Source organism: Chiloscyllium punctatum, chromosome 48 (genome assembly GCF_047496795.1).
Source record: "Chiloscyllium punctatum isolate Juve2018m chromosome 48, sChiPun1.3, whole genome shotgun sequence".
NCBI classification, from domain to species: Eukaryota; Metazoa; Chordata; class Chondrichthyes; order Orectolobiformes; family Hemiscylliidae; genus Chiloscyllium; species Chiloscyllium punctatum.
The window spans coordinates 40803430-40820329 of record NC_092786.1 but is presented as its reverse complement, the minus strand read 5'-3'; the positions used below and the strand labels follow the sequence as shown (position 1 = coordinate 40820329).

At 36.4% G+C, this 16900-nt stretch overlaps 1 protein-coding gene across 1 annotated transcript in view; it reads left to right on the top strand.

Moving 5' to 3' along the window:
• LOC140468820 (centrosomal protein of 152 kDa-like) overlaps window positions 1-16099 on the top strand; it is an 18330-nt gene extending 2231 nt beyond the window's left edge. Inside the window, exons 2-10 of the mRNA XM_072564838.1 lie at window positions 173-304; window positions 836-1480; window positions 2505-2682; window positions 4730-4909; window positions 6802-6901; window positions 9464-9567; window positions 11170-11326; window positions 12306-12412; window positions 14720-16099. Of these exons, the coding sequence (XP_072420939.1) occupies window positions 173-304; window positions 836-1480; window positions 2505-2682; window positions 4730-4909; window positions 6802-6901; window positions 9464-9567; window positions 11170-11326; window positions 12306-12412; window positions 14720-15843 (2727 nt within the window). The 3' untranslated portion in view covers window positions 15844-16099. The remainder of the gene's footprint in view (window positions 1-172; window positions 305-835; window positions 1481-2504; window positions 2683-4729; window positions 4910-6801; window positions 6902-9463; window positions 9568-11169; window positions 11327-12305; window positions 12413-14719) is intronic.
• Window positions 16100-16900: the final 801 nt, after the last annotated feature.

Sequence of the window (16900 nt, the reverse complement as noted above, 5' to 3'; positions counted from 1 at the left end):
CACTGGTTATGATGATACTGATGGGAAAGAATTATATAATAGTTGAACAATTGTTATGAAGAATAGTAGTTAGTATCTTTATTAAGATATGCATCCACTATGCATGCTTTAATTTTGGGATTTTGATTAATTCTAGTAGTAATTTGTTCTGAAGTATCATCTCGTCTTTTAGGTTGAAACCGCATTAACAAATGCACGTTGTCGTTGGTTAGAAGAATTGACTAGTCTGCCTGAGTACAGAGCCAATTTACAAATTGAGGAGAAGAAATGGGAGGCAAAACATGAACAAGATGTGGCAAAACAGGTAAAATGTTGTATAGCTAGCCATTTTGTATCAAATGTGACACTGTCACTATTTAGGTATTATTTCTAATAAAGGCATTGCTCTAAAGCTGGTTCACAAAAAATTCAACAGCCACTAATTGGTATTGCATGACCCACTATGACAGTCGGGTTGGCATAATTGGTGCATACTCCCCTGCCAAACCCACAATGAAATTTTCATTTTCTTTATAATGTGTATTTGCATTCTACACACATGTAGTGTTCATAGCATACTAGTACTTATATTTCTGACATTAGTTCACTTTAATTAGTACACTATGAAATAATACCTTGCAACTTCCCATTGGAAAATCTGTTTTACAATGTGTGCTTAATCTTTTAAATATATTTTTAAACGTGAAGTTGGGTGATTTGAATGAGGGAGACACATTTTTAACTCAAAAAGTGCTAGTGGTATGTTCATTACTTCAGTCAGATCAATTTTATCCAAGAAAATATTGATTGGATTTTCAATGGATTAGGTAAATTGATCAGTACTTGTTAACTACAGGTAACTGCAGCAGTGAAAGCAAATGACGAAAAGTGGAAGAAACATACGTTGAAAGAAATTGAGAAAACCGAGTCCAATGTTAAAACTTCAGAGCTGCAAGAGAAGATGCTTGTTCTAGAGCGCAAATTAAAATTTGAGAGAGAAGAAGCAGCAGCAGTTGCTAAAGCTGAATTGGCAAAAGCTCGAGCTCAATGGAATAAAGTAAAACAAGTAGAGATTAATAGAATTCATGAACTAAATGAACAGGATTATCAAGCCTTCCTAGCAGAGCATCGAAATAAACTCAGCGATGTTCTTAAAGAAACTAAAGAGGACTTTACCCGGCAGAAAAATGAACTGATTGCACAAAAGGAGTCTGAATTCAATCTACGTCTCTCAGAGAAGCAAAAAGAATGGTTAGCTCATCGACAGGAACAGATCAATTATGAAAGACAGCAATATGAATCTGAACTTGTTACTGAACTTGAACATTTTTTGTGTGATATCGCAAAACACTTTGGAAAGTCTAAACCTGCATGTCTTAGAGTAGAAGAATTTTCTAACACTGCCAAATCAACACATGACCAGTTCGTTGAAGTAAAGCACCGGCTCCAGAGGACTTGCACCAAAATGATTGAAGAGATTCTTGAAACTGTCCAGAAAGAGGTAATGGCAGTTCTGGTTGTAGGTTCTAGCTGTATTGTATAACCTGGTGGAATGGCTTTTTGGTGAAAACCCAGATGTCTTGGATCTTCACTTTATTCTCGCTGTTCTTTATTTTTCTAAGAATAAGATATTGACGTTTCCTGTATGGATAGCATTGTTGTCAGGGAATGTATGTGCATATTTGGGACAGAATCCATTCTTATTTGAAAAACAGTCATATGGATTTGCCTTTTTATTGTATCTATTTTGTGAAAATCCCACTTTCTTTTATTCTTTTTTGCAAAGTCTATTCAAATACTCAAGAAAGTATCCCCAGCTTTAGTCTTACTAAATTCTAAGGTAGATACAGCGTAAGTTAGAAGCTGGAGTTACAGTTCATACACAAGTCAAATCCTTCATGTTACATGGAAAATTTTAAAGGAATCATTTGCACACTCCAAAACAAAAAGTATGTGTGTTGGTCATGGCTACTGTGTTTGCACACACGGAGTTTTATGCATGAGTTGGGAAATGAATTTGTGCCAAATGGCTCCGAGTGATAGCTTACACATAGCTGTATGTGTAATGAAGGATACCCACTGTGGAAATGGGGTTCACCATGAATTTGTGCCTCATTGAGGATTGGTTCTTAGTTTTTTTTTAATTTTCATGTTTCATTTTAAGACTTACTTCCCAGACTGTTGTAGTCTGCATGAAACTGACTTGTTGAGAGCTCATCGCCATGCAGTGGTCTCTTAGCATTGCACATGTAGCCTTGGTGTCTTCACATTAATGTAGTGGTGAGGTGTAATGGAAAACACAGCATGCTTGGGAATCCGTTGTATTTTTTCAGAGTGTACCTTTTAAACTAAGTGAATTTTGGGTGCCTTCTTCAACATTCTACTTGTATTTATTCAAGCAGCAGTTTCTGATAGCAATGAAAGAACTGTGTTGATTATAATTGTGCATTTCTATTTGAGATATTATTACAAATGACTTGAATGATGTGCTGCATGCCTAATTTATTTTTTTTCTCAAATTGGAGGACAAATTTGATTTACAAAATGCGTTACGTGACTGTGAAAGACAACATGAAGAATACAAAGCTGCAAAGGAAACACAGCTTAGAAAACTTGAATCGTCTGAACTTCAACTTAAACATGAACTTGAACGTTTACAGCATAAGCTGAAAGATTTTGCACAACAAAATGAAGCTAAATATGGTATTTCAATTACTGTACAAAATAAATTAAATATGATCACTGGTTTAATGTAATAGTGCATAGTTAAGAGTAAAGTTCTCAAACTTTTCTGATTATTCTGATGTAAATGTTAGCAGTGATGGGTTCAAATGGTTAATTTTTTTAATGAATTTTTTTCTGTGGCATTTTCTCATCATTTTATAGTTCTGTTCAATTCAGAAAATTATAGATGACAATAAGTTTTCAATATGAGGTGGCATATAGTTAATTCTAACTGTTAATTATAGGTGAATATTAGCAAAAGAATTGAAGTTTCTCTATTCTGGCAAGATTAAATAAATGAGTTAATCTTCACCAATATTTGAACTGCTCATGATCAAACCAGCAAAAATTCACCTTTTAAAGTCATTTTAATTTGAATAGTTTTGTTTGAATCATTTCAAATTAAGTTACTAATTATTGAACTTTTTATTACTTCCTGGAATAAACATTCTGAACAAGTTCATCCTTAGATATTTTGAATTTTCCTTTTTTTCATGCACTAAATCTGCCATGTAACTATTAGCTGATGAGAAAGTAAACCATTTAATTTTACTTTTCACTTTAAATGATTATATCTGCTTTTACCAGATTTTCCAAATGTACAAAATTAGAAATTACATTTAACCTGAAATAGGTATGTACAGTCTTAAATACTTACCTTGTCATCCCTGACTTCATTGTTCCTTAGTATAGTCTGCTTCATATGTTCTCTTCAATAGGTATACATCCTTTGCTATATCCATAACAGACACAACAAAACAAATGGTGGAAAAACTGCAGAAATAAGGTTTCATCAGAATCAAATTGATGTCATGCATCTGGGTGAACCGAACTTGACTAACCCAATAAATATTTAAGTAAACCCCCTACAGCTAATTGGCTATTTTTGCTTACGGGAATTGGGTTGGGAAGAGCAGAAGTATATAAATTCAGACTTGGTCATTTGTTTTCCTGCAAATGTCCAAAAATTCTCCCAACAATTCAGATGCAACTGCAAAAGTAATTATTCTTTCATTCTCTCCAGGCAAGCTTGATTTGCTTCATACAGAGTCAAAGAGATGTCTAGCTTGGAAACAGACCCTTCGGTCCAACTCATCCATGCCGACCTGAAATCGTAACCTAATCTAGTCCCATATCCCAGCACTTGGTCCATAGCCCTCTAAACCCTTCCTATTCATATACCCATCCAGATGCCTTTTAAATGTTGTAATTGTACCAGCCTCCAACACTTCCTCTGGCAGCTCATTCCATACGCTCACCACCCTCTGCATGAAAACGTGGCCCCTTTAAAATTTTTCCCTCTCACTCTAAACCCATGCTGTCTAGTTCTGGACTCCTCCACCCCAGGGAAAAGACCTTGTCTACTTATCCTATCCATGCCCCTCATGGTTTTATAAAACTCAGTAAGGTCGGAGCCTCTGATGCTCCAGGGAAAACAGCCCCAGCCTATTCAGCTTCTTTCTGTAGCTCAAATCCTCCAACCCTGGCAACATCCTTGTGAATCTTTTCAGAACCCTTGTTAAGTTTCAGAACATCCTTCCGTTAGGAAGGAGACCAGAATTGTACACAATATTTCAAAAGAAGCCTAGCCAATGTCCTGTACATCCACAACATGATCTCTCAATTCCTACATTCAATGCTCTCACCAATAAAGGAAAGCATACTAAATGCCTTCTTCACTATCCTATCTATGAGGGAACATTTCTTTTTTCATGTATCTTACTGTAAGTATAAACTCTTAGAATTCCCATAATGTTGTGTCTGAAGAGAAATGGACAAATTCTACCATGTCTAGTATAGATTTATTGTTCCTTCAGCTTAAGAATGTTTAAGGCATATTTAGAGAAAGTAAATCACAATAAGATATCAGTTTTATTGTTACTATTTTTTCTATGTATGATTTCATATATTTCCCTATGTAGAGAAGTGGCAAAACCTTGCAGAGATGAAAGTGCTGCAAATGCATTTCATTATAGAAATAATATCAAAAGCTCTCTCTAATGTAGATTTGAAAATATGTTTACAGACCTAGTTTCTGGAAAAGAAAACTTAAGCCTGGGATACCACCCATGCAATGAACAATGCAGAGAGCAAGCACAGAAATTACAACAGGAATGTCAACAGCTCAAGAAAAAGCTGGAGAAAATATGTAGGCAGCTTCAACAAACTGTTCATGAACATAATATTGAAGTACAACATCTCAAAGGTCAGTATTGAACAGTAAATCAAATGGGACTAGGCTGATACTGATCAGAGGGGGAAAATTGGGTAAAACGTATCTTTTTAAAAGAAAAGTTGGGATGTTGCTACCTTTAAGCTTGTTTCTCTGGCCTTTTCAAGAGTAACATCCTTAATCTTTTTATTTAACTAGTCGCACAATTGTTGATTGTCTATCAGCAGTTACCGTTTCACAATCTGTTGCTATTTTGTATTAAATTCAATGTAATTCTATTGCTATTTTGCATTAAATTCAATGTAATTTTGTTTTCTGCACACCAGAGGTAGTCTGAGTAAGTTTTTGAAAGTCCATTTTTGTATTTAATAATGCCTTTAAATGTGTACTTTTGCTGTACTTGTGTATTGATACATGAAAATCTGCTTTGTTTGGTTCTGATTTTGTTAACACATTTTCAGCTCTCAGTGACAATTAGTTTAAAAATCATGTCCTGAATGATTCTGATGATCAACATACAGCACCCCTGTTTACAGTACTAAAACCAAATTTCTGTAAATGTGCAACAGATCTTGCAATATCTGTAGGGACAGAAATGTAACAAACTTCTCAGTAGATTACCTTTCTTCAGGACTGGTAAAAGTTAGAATGCAACTGGTGTCAAGTAAGTACAGATGCAGGAAAGGTGGGTAGGAGGCAAACCCCAATATGGAAGGTCTGAAATGTGATCTAAATGGAATGTATTAGAAATGAAATGATAAAAGGGTTGATGGTGCGGGGTGAAACAAAATGGTGTTGAGACAGTAAGAAAAGCTAAATGTGAAAAGGAGTATCTTCACAAAGTATCCAAAAAGCAGCAATTGTGATCTGGAATTGTTGAACAGTATGCTGAAGACCCTAATTGCCAAATTGATTAAGGATATCTTCAAGCTTGTTCGTGCTTTCTTGCATTTATAGCATTCAAGGCTGTTTGTTGAAGCCTCTGTCTGTCTTTTTTAACAAAACAAAGATGTGGCTGAGAACAAGCTCCAAATGTGAAGAGGCAGTAGTCACTTGATTAACTAGTGATATAAATATTGATCCACATGGAAATAAGGAATCTCACGTATTTGATGGAAAATCACATTTTCATGACTTCTGTGTTTATGAAGTTGATACTGATGTGTTATGAGGGTTTTTTTGATAGTAATGTTCAGCATCATTATATAAAATTTTGGGGAATAGAATCATCCAGATTTTAGAACTGAAATAAACTAAAACATTGGCTGGATAAAATATATCCAGATTGTGAAACGGTAACTGCTGATAGACAATCAACAATTGTGCGACTAGTTAAATAAAAAGATTAAGGATGTTACTCTTGAAAAGGCCAGAGAAATATATTGAGGGGTTAACAATGGGTGTAATTTAGGATGAGTATAATCTTACATCAACTTGAATACTGTGTTCACAGTTCACAACCACCAGATGAAGGAGCAGCGCTCCAAAAGCTAGTGTTTTCAAATAAACCTGTTGGACTATAACCTGGCGTTGTGATTTTTAACTTTGTGCACAATTTGGTGCACTTTCATCTACTTATTTAAGCCAGCTGGTGTGCTTTTGAGGTGTGGGTGAGGGTTTTGTTACTTAAGCACTTGTGCCTTTTATTAGTTAAATCATGATCAAATTGCAGTGTATTTAATGTCCAAAAATGTGATTTCTGTTCAAACAATTTTGATACATGGTTTTATGCAAACAGTTGCTGTGTATTATGATTTTCTGAAGCAAGCCAAATTGTTTATGTCCTCAGGTACTTGAATTATACTGAACTTTACACTTTATTAATTTAGAGCTGTCTTCAGTTCACAAAAGCAAAAATAAAAAGCCTTGATCACCTTGTCTAATAATAATGAATTTTCAAATATTTCTATTGCTGTTTTTCACAGAGGAGCATGAAAGAACCGTAAATATTTTGCAAAATGAGAAAGACTATCTCATAAGAAGACTTAAAGAAAGTGAATCAACTGGCAGTAAAGCAAATTCTTGGTATGTTTATACCAAATAGTCGAATACTTGAGAAATTTGGTAGTGCATATCTCTTTATTGGTTTGTTTTTAATAATTAAATAATGTTTTAAAATGATGTATGTTGATCTTCAATGAAGTTTGACATGCTGCAGATGAATTTCCACAAGACACATTTAATAGTTAACATCACAAGATCCATATTGTACTTGAATCCTGCCTTGGTTCTTTTTCTTTCATTGCAGTTCTTAAATTCTTATTTGCTTTAGTGGATATTGCTTTTCAGTTCTTAACATTTCTGTGTGCTTTTGGCATCAATATTTTCTGGAACAGAATATTTTGGGATTTTCTTCTGCACTTGTTTAGGTTTGATCAGAGCTTTCTTCTGTTGGGTCTTCCACAGTTAGAAGTTGGTGTCCCACAATATTGATTGGAATCAAGACCTGGTATAATTAAATAGCTTCTCAAAGTATCTGGCCCACTTGAAAGAAGCCTGTGTCTGCAAGACTTGTAGTCTTGAGTTTCCCTACATGCATTCCTTTAGTACAACCCCCTACTTGGACTGTGGAACTACAGCATTATATCTACTATTTATACCATAAAGAAACTTCTACATAACCTCACTTTTGGTGGTTTATTCGGGTTTGACACATTGCAGATTTGTACACAGGTCCTGTACTGTATAGAGAGCTTGTATTGTGGTTCTGTGTTTGTACATACCTGCCAATCTCATATCATCTACAGTAAACTGAATGTGGTATAAAGAGATAGCAAGTCAAACCAATCAGCCTCACGATGATAGGATTTATAACAGTGAGATTAAAATGTTCAATGACCCTTAACATTGCTCAGTTGTTCCTAGCCAGACCTTACAAATAACAGATTATAGAGAGCAAGTTATTACTGCAAATAAAAATTAACAATTTATTATTCTTAATGTAACTAATAAACAACAAGGCTGCCTAATTAATATCCGTGATCTAAGTGCAATCTTGTTTTCTAATTAAACCACGAATCTTACACAAACAGACATGTACAGACACACTTAAAGGATACATTTTTTAAAAATTAAAAGATTGTAATTTGCCAGTTTGATAAGAATGCCAAAGTCACCAGTCAGTGTAAACTATTTCCGCAGACCTCTGGAAATGTTTACTTATTTATTACTGATTGGGATTCTTTTCTCAGAACTTTCAACTAATCAATAGCTGGACAGTGCAAAAATCCAAAATAACGCCCATCTAGAAACTTCCAGAACAAAACTGCCTCCTTCCCAAAACTTATCAGCACTACTTCATTCTTTGGTTTTCTTTATTTTCCACCATTTTTGGTGGTTGACTGGCCAGTGTCAGTTTTCTATAGATTGACCAATTTGACATCCAACCAGCTACCAGTCTTGAGTATAGCACATCTCTGTGCCGAACCATCTGCAGTATCCTTGGAACAGTAATTAACCTGAATTATCTTTCCAGGCCAACTCCCAACAGCAAACATCAAACTTTTGTGCTCTCTTTTTAAAACAAACTGGTTTGAAGTTCAATTTTCAACTTAATTCTCTGCTCCAAAAATTAGTGAGAAAAGAAGAGAGATAGTCTCAACAGTAGCAGTCTGTTTATTTAAAATATGCTGCAGGACTGTTGTTGCTTGGCAGACAGATTTGTTGTATAGGTTCAGTAACGATATTTACAGGAACTGCACTCTTGCTACATACTGGAAGTTGAACTATGAGATGGTGCTGGTCACTTGTACATTCCAGTCACGTGCTTATTAGCATGTTCCACCTTAAAGTGATATTACAACACATTGAATCTATCTTTCGTGCACTTAAATCTGCATCAGCATTGCCGAAATAAGTAGAACACAGTTTTATTTTGCAGATACCTTTTTGGTTCCAAGATGAGCATATAACTGCTCAATTTATTCTAATTGAAGCAACTGCTCAAGTAACGAAATCCACACCCACATTTCACAATACACGTAACCTAGCCTAAATATGTAGTTGAACGTTCATGCATACAGAAACAAATTGTGAGTATTCAAGTTGATGTAAGATTGTACGCATCTTAAATTACACCATTGTTAACATCTACATTTACATAGAACAATATTGCCCAAATAAATTTTATGCTAGCCAATGTTTTACTTTCTTTTGGTTCTAAAATCTGGGGAATTCTATTCCCCAAAGTTTTGTTCAATAGATGATATTCACGTAAACCATTTGTTAGGAACACCACAGGTCATTCAGGTAATGCCAAATTTCTATCTGGACTATTCCTGTGACAAGGAATAGCCCGCACATACAACAGTTGCTCATCAGGCTAAGTTACAGATCTGGTCACTGAAAAGAATGTGAAAAATCAGGGAACAAAAAACATGATTTAATCAGTAAGACTGCCTTAGGCAACTAAATCTTGAGCATCCAAAATAGCTAGTTCTGGTAGATTAGATAAAGCCTAAAATATTTATTATTCAGCATGGAGACCTTCATGGTTATCTGAATATGATCTATTGATTTAGGGTTTTGCTATTTCAAATAATATAATTTATGCTTGGAACTACCTTTCCAATATTTTTCTTCTTTTAGTTTACAGGAAAATTGGAACTCTGAGAATTCATGCAAGTTGATCCCTGCAAAAGGGTTAGAAGAAATCCGGCATCAGTATTTGAGGGCTGTAAACAAAATCAGAGGTGATTACCACCAGTCTATTCTTGTGCATATCCTCTGTGCAATGCAAGAATTACAAAATGCAAAAATTATCAATCTGTATCCATTTTCTACCAATCCTGATCGATGTAAGTTATAATAATAGAATAGTTGACTAATTATAATAATTATATGAATTAAAATTGAATTAAATCCATCTTTGGGTATAATTTTAAATAGCTGTTGTGAAAGAACAAGTTGTACTGGCATTTCTCGTAGCTGCTTTCAACACAAGTATTGATTTTGATTGGTTTTTGGCATAACAAACATCTCTTTAATTTTGTACATATTCGTCAAATAGGTTTGCAATATAGTATGCTGATGTAAGTATGTGCCATGTAACAAATTCCAATTGTACCCTTAAAATGAATTAGTTAATGGTTTCATAATGTATTTTGTCACTGTTGATTGGAATTCAGCGATGGGTATTTTCAGATGTATTCACATGCATAGAATTGGTAAAATCCTTTGAAGTAACATGTTCTGTGGATAAAGGGGAACTGATAGAGGTACTGGACTTCAGTTTCCAGAAGGTATTTGGCAAGGTGCTGCAACAAATGTTATTACAGAAAGTTAAAGCCATCATGTGAGGCATGTGACATTTTGGCATGGATAACAGGTAGGCATAAACAGGTCTTCACCTGATTGGACAGATGACATTTGGTAGTGTGCCACAGTGGGATCAGTGCTGGGCCTCAACATTTTACATTCTATAAGTGAATTATATTAAGGACTGAGCAAGGCCTTAATCTAATTCATTGCTAAGATTGCTGACGATATAAAGGTAGTTAAGAAAGTGAGTTGAGTTTTTCCATTCATATGTGGTATTGCTAACCCGGCTTTGTGGACATGAGTTTACAAAGATAGGTTAAGTGAGTGGACAAAGACCTAGCAACTGGAGTGTTATAGGCAAATATGAAAACATCTATTTGGGCAATTAAAAGAGCATATTGTCTGAATGATGTAGGGTTATGGAAAGAGCAGAGGAGTACTCTCCACTTATAACTTAACTGACATCCTTGCATTGTTTCCTTGAGATTTGCTTCATGCACGTTAGCTGTCAAGTTTCTTTGCAGTCGAACAGTGATCGCCTTTCAGACCCACAAGAATCCCAAAGTCCTTCATGTCCCGTGACATATATTGTTCAGGCGCACTTCATAAATGCAAGTTATTTGTTTAGCTCCTATCAGAGAAACAAAGTTTAGTGCTGCAGTTTTAGGCTCTGATGCAATTGATTTTATTCATTTATGGGATGAGGGTATCATTGTCTAGGCCAGATTTCCCATCCCTGATCGCCCAGAGTGCAGTTTAGAACTGTGGTTCTGGCATCACATGTAGGCTAGACCAGCTAAGAATGGCAGTTCCCTGGTTTTCTGATATCTGACAGTGGAGTTACAGTCATCTTTAGACCCTTAATTCTAGATTTTAATTGAATTCAAATTCCACCATTTACCATGGCAGGATTTGAATCCGGGTATCCAGAATATTACTTAGGTCTCTCGATTAATGGTCCAGCCATAATACTAATTAGTCCGTTGCCTCCCCATTTGTTTCTGTATCTCAGGAACTTTTCTTAATTTGTGCAGGAGACATGATGCATTATATCCAAGAGAGCAAGAAGCGAGCAGCTGAAATGATTCGTGCAGAAGTATTGAAGGAACGTCAACAAACCGCACGAAAAATGCGGAAATATTACTTGACTTGCCTCCACCAACTCCTAGTAGACGGTGGGAAGAATGATGGGTAAAAACCTTTGTTGCAGCTTCTAAAAGAACATTTATTTACTGTGGTCACCAGTGTATACATGACAGCATTTAATTGTAAAATCAACATTTTGAGACTAGAATAACTTCTTTTTTAAAAAAAGTTCCTTTTGATGCACATGCTCATTGATTTCAGACAAGAGTTTAAAGTTTACTGAGTGTTCCAGTGCATAAGACCAAAACTTTGAGTGCCAGAACTTTTTTTTTGTGGAAATATGAAACCAGAATCCTGTAAGAGAATTTCTCCCTTTTCTGAGAGGACAAAGACTGACCAATGCGGACTTCTTACTGATTTTAACAATGGATCAGTATATATCAAGGAAATGTACATTTTGAAGTAGTTAGACAGAGGGCAGTGAGTGTGGAGAGCAAAGAACTGGAAGTGCTAACACATTTGAACGTTTCATAATCATTTCAATTCTCTGTATTTGGTTAAACTCTAATTTTAATTTATTTTGCCTTTTCTCTCCCCGAACTTTTAACTTCCTCTTCAGAGGATAGCAAAGCACACGGACTATTTTTCCACCGGGCAGCTCTTTGTTCCTCACAATTGATTTTCTTACTTAGAGACTGTCGTTGTTGAGATTGACCTTGTTCACTTGTGCAATTGTTTAAAAAGCATGCTTGTTTAGCTGTGCTACATAATTCAATTTATTTGGTATGATTCAATATAAATTCTCAAAAAACATTTTTAGAGTACAGTCCTGTGTGTAGGCAAATTGAATGATTGTTATAAAGCAAGAGAATTTTTTGGCATTGAACTAACACTTTCAGATTCTAATACATGTAAAGCAGATGTTGGTTATTGATCCCTACACTCCTCACCAATACCCAATTACAGTCAGAAAAGCCCTGATACTGAAACAGATGTTTGTGATCACTTGGATAATATCGGTTCAAGAACTAAATTAATTATATTGGCAATAGAGGTTTATTTAAAATGTTTGTCATTTTCTCAGTGCTGAAAAGAGGATCATGAATGCTGCTAGCAAGTTGGCTGCAATGGCCAAAGCTTTAGAGACTCCTCTTCCAAGTCGAAAGCGTGATAAAGTTGAAACCCTTACAGGTCAGTATGATATTTGTAATATTGAATATTCAGATTTTGGGGTTTGTTTTGTTCCTAGTTTAAGGTTGCTTTTTTTTTTATAGTGTTTAATGTTTTGATGTTATTTGAAAACATAATATTAAATATTAAACATAATGACTTAGATGAGGGAGTCGAAGGGTGGGTCAGTAAATTTGCAGATGATACGAAGATAGGTGGAGTTGTGGACAGTGAGGAGGGCTGTTGTCGGCTGCAGAGGGACTTAGATATGATGCAGAGCTGGGCTGAGGAGTGGCAGATGGAGTTCAACCCTGCCAAGTGTGAGGTTGTCCATTTTGGAAGAACAAATAAGAATGCGGAATACAGGGTTAATGGTAGGGTTCTTAGTCAGGTGGAGGAACAGAGGGATCTTGGGGTCTATGTACATAGATCTTTGAAGGTTGCCACTCAGGTGGATAGAGTTTGTAAGAAGGCCTATGGAGTATTATCGTTCATTAGCAGAGGGATTGAATTCAAGAGTCGTGAAGTGATGTTGCAGCTGTACAGGACTTTGGTTAGGCCACAGTTGGAGTACTGTGTGCAGTTCTGGTCGCCTCACTTTAGGAAAGATGTGGAAGCTTTGGAGAGGGTGCAGAGAAGATTTACCAGGATGTTGCCTGGAATGGAGAGTAGGTCGTACAAGGATAGGTTGAGAGTTCTCGGCCTTTTCTCGTTGGAACGGCGAAGGATGAGGGGTGACTTGATAGAGGTTTATAAGATGATCAGAGGAATAGATAGAGTAGACAGTCAGAAACTTTTTCCCCGGGTACAACAGAGTGTTACAAGGGGACATAAATTTAAGGTGAAGGGTGGAAGGTATAGGGGAGATGTCAGGGGTGGGTTCTTTACCCAGAGAGTGGTGGGGGCATGGAATGCGCTGCCCGTGGGAGTGGTAGAGTCAGAATCATTGGCGACCTTTAAGCGGCATTTGGATAGGTACATGGATGGGTGCTTAATCTAGGTTAGAAGTTCGGCACAACATCGTGGGCCGAAGGGCCTGTTCTGTGCTGTATTGTTCTATGTTCTATGTAAAAGGTTAGCTGTATTCAAGAGATAAGTAGGTTTGCTAAACTTCACTGGTATAGCGTGTTTGTCCTATAATAATGTCCCAGGACGTAGTAAGGTTTCTATCACCAATGTTAGCACTTTTGAAGTCCCTCCAAAATTGGAGTTGACTTGTACACAGTAGGAAAGTGAATTGTGGGTATGAATGGTTGCCAGTTTGAAATGTCATTGACATCCGATGCAAAGAATGGATGAGCCTGAAAGGCAGGTGACATGATTGTTTATCCATTTTAAGATAATAACACTAAGTAAAATATGAAATTGTGGAGTGAAAAATTAAGGCTGACTACTATTGCTAGTATAGCTTTTCGTTTCTGAAAAGAGGGGATGGGAGGTGCAGGGTTAGCCTACATGCAAAAGCAAAATTTTGGGACTGGATAAATGGGATTTTGTTTGCCAGGTCAACTTGTATGCTGCAATACTCTCCTATCAGAGAAAGAGAGAAAGTTGAGCCACACCAAGTCCTACTTGTATTAACAGTCAGCTCAAACTGCACACTCTGAGGCCAAGAGGAAAATTGATAGCTTCTCTCCTTATAAGTAGAAAATATTATTTCATAGCTTGGTCTAAAAAGGTTGGTGTAAAAGGACACCTTTTAAATAGTGACTGCCTGTTTTATGCTAGAAATTAAATATCAGTACTGATTCTTTATATTTTGTTGAAATCTTTTTGCTTATGGCCATCATCTATCGAAGTTCAATCCCATTAACTTTGACGGAATGCATGTGGCTTTGCTTGCACTGATTAGTACATGAAGATTTTTTAAATCCACTAATTAGGTGCCGAAGACAGTAAGCTCTGATTTTAAATCTGCATAAGAATGTGGAAATATTAAAACTTTGAGCTCTCTGTGGTGCAAGTGTGCATCTCTTCTAATTTGAATATGTGTGCATATAACAAAAGTAAAGGATGTGGTCCTATAATATGCTTTGGGGTGGCCTGCAGTTATGAATGAAACTGCCTAGATGTATGTTGGTTTTGTTTAGTGAATTCTAGCTAATTATTTACAAAATTACTATGATCTATCTAATCAAGAACTATTGTAAGAAAGTTGTTAATTGATAGTTATATTTCAGATACTTAGCTTTCTGTGCTAACTTCATTTGTATCTGGCTTCTACTGTAGCCGATGAAATTTCTTCTCTTTGTTCTGTCAGTTGATCTGTTATTTTGCATGGATGAGTCTTTGTGTACCTGTGTTTTACTTGCTTTCTTCCACTCAAAGCCCATCTAAATATGAAAAGTTCAAGACAACCTCCCATCATTTCTGAGAATGATGAAGAGACCAGCGGATCTGTCCACGTGCAGATAAACCGTGTTGGGAAACCATCTTCCAATGAAGACCAGGTCATAAAATTCAAAAAGCACACAACAGGCACAGTATTTGTTCCACAAAATTTGAACAGTAATTTATATGGTACAACTGCAGAGAATGGCATTTCAGATGAAGAATTATCTACAAATTATAAACAAATTAACATTCACAAGATTGAAGAAACGGCTGATATTTTACAAAAGGAGACTACCTTGTTTTTTGAGACAAAAGATGGTCATCAGCTGAATGATGCAGTATCAAAATCAGAGCTTCTCAGAACTGCAAATCTTGCACATGTTCAGAATTCAGCCAAGTACCTTTCCCCAGTGTGTTTTGGCAAAGCCCCCACATTGAATTCTATTGATAGTCATAAGGACAGAACATCTCTGCAAGTGGCATGCGATCAGGATTGTGTCTTGCCTTCAAAAGGTATACATAATTCAGAAGGATATGTTTGCTCCAAACCTATGACCACAGCATCAAATAATGTGCAAGAAACCCCCGAAAGAGATGAAGGTGATTTTATTTCTAGTCTTGAAGCTATCAGGCCTTGTCAAATGGACACTTTCAATTTTAGGCAAGCTGGAGGAAAAGTATGCCACAAGTCCAATAGCACTTCCAAGCCACTGTCATCTATAAACTTGCCACATAAAACAGATTTAATGACAAATGGTGCTACGCAAATGTCACCTTCCATTTCCTCAGTAACTTCTGAAATTAGCTCTCTTTCTGATGGAGAGCATGCATGCTTTTCAAGTAAAACAATTCCATTCATGTCGAGGATAGACACAGAACAAATAGAAAATGTTGCAGAAAGCAGTATTTCTGTTATTAACAGGGACCAATTGAGTACAAGGACAAAGCCTCCTAAGTACATTAAGTGCACTGAGCCTGAGCAGGAACTAGCACTGAATGGCTGGACAGCAAAGCTGAGCGAACTTTCCCATCAGAAGTGTCTGCCACGTTTGATCCCCAATGTGGACGCTATTCAGCAGGACAGTGGATTTGACAGTCCATTTCTTAACTTTCATTAGTCAAAAAGTGCAATGTTAGAAACAAATCCTTCATTTTTAAGATGCCTTTATGCCACTGAATTAATTGTGCAAGTTTATTTCATTTATCTGTCACTCGTCTTAATGATTCATGATTTTGCATAAATTATGCTGATGTAAAAGGTTTGTAATTTTTTAAAATGCACATATTTATGTTTCTAAAATCTACTTTTGTATCTCAAACTGATTTGTTTCCCTGTTTGGTTTGTATATTCAGATGTTCTTGGGGATAAAATTCTTATTTTATGATATAATGCTAATAAAATGTCCTTGGACTTTTTCTAAAAAAAAGACTTGGTGTGGAAGTAGTTCAAATCCTTATGTTGGAGCAGAATTTTTCAGATGGTAGCCTTGCCCATTCCACATCCCTAAGTATCTGTGGAGAATGCATTCTTCCTAATGCTGGCTGCTGTACAGCCATTTAACATTTAGGCATTAATTGGCTGAAATGGCATTTCCACCCCTCACTCATGTGGAGGATGAGGCCTTGCCGCTGGAAAGGCGCCAGCTGATTTGCTTAGCTGGGAACTCTGTATCCCACCCCCCCTCCCATTTATCTCTCAGCCCACAGGCCTACAAGCCTCATTCCTGATGAAGGGCTTATGTCCGAAACGTCGATTCTTCTGTCCTCCGATGCCGCCTGACTTGCTGAGCTTTTCCAGCACCACACTCTTGACTCAGTAATTCACTGGTCAGGACTGGGACTACAAACATTACCCAAAAACTATGGTCCAGCATCTAGAACTGATTAAGTGCAGTGATCTCATGGGGAGTCAAGGCCCAAGGATTTGGGATTATTGAGTCTATATGGAGGGAAGGCAACCTTATCAAAATGTACAAGATTCTTAGCAGATTTGATGGGGTACGTATTAAGAGGTTGTTTACCCACATGAAAATATTTAGGACCAGAAAACACAATGTCAGAGTAAGGGTTTGCCGATTTACTATAGAGATGAGAAGGAATTTTAGGGTAATGAATCTGTTGAATTATTTTAGGCAGAGGGCTGTAGAGGTTGGGTTGTTAAGTATATTCAAGAGA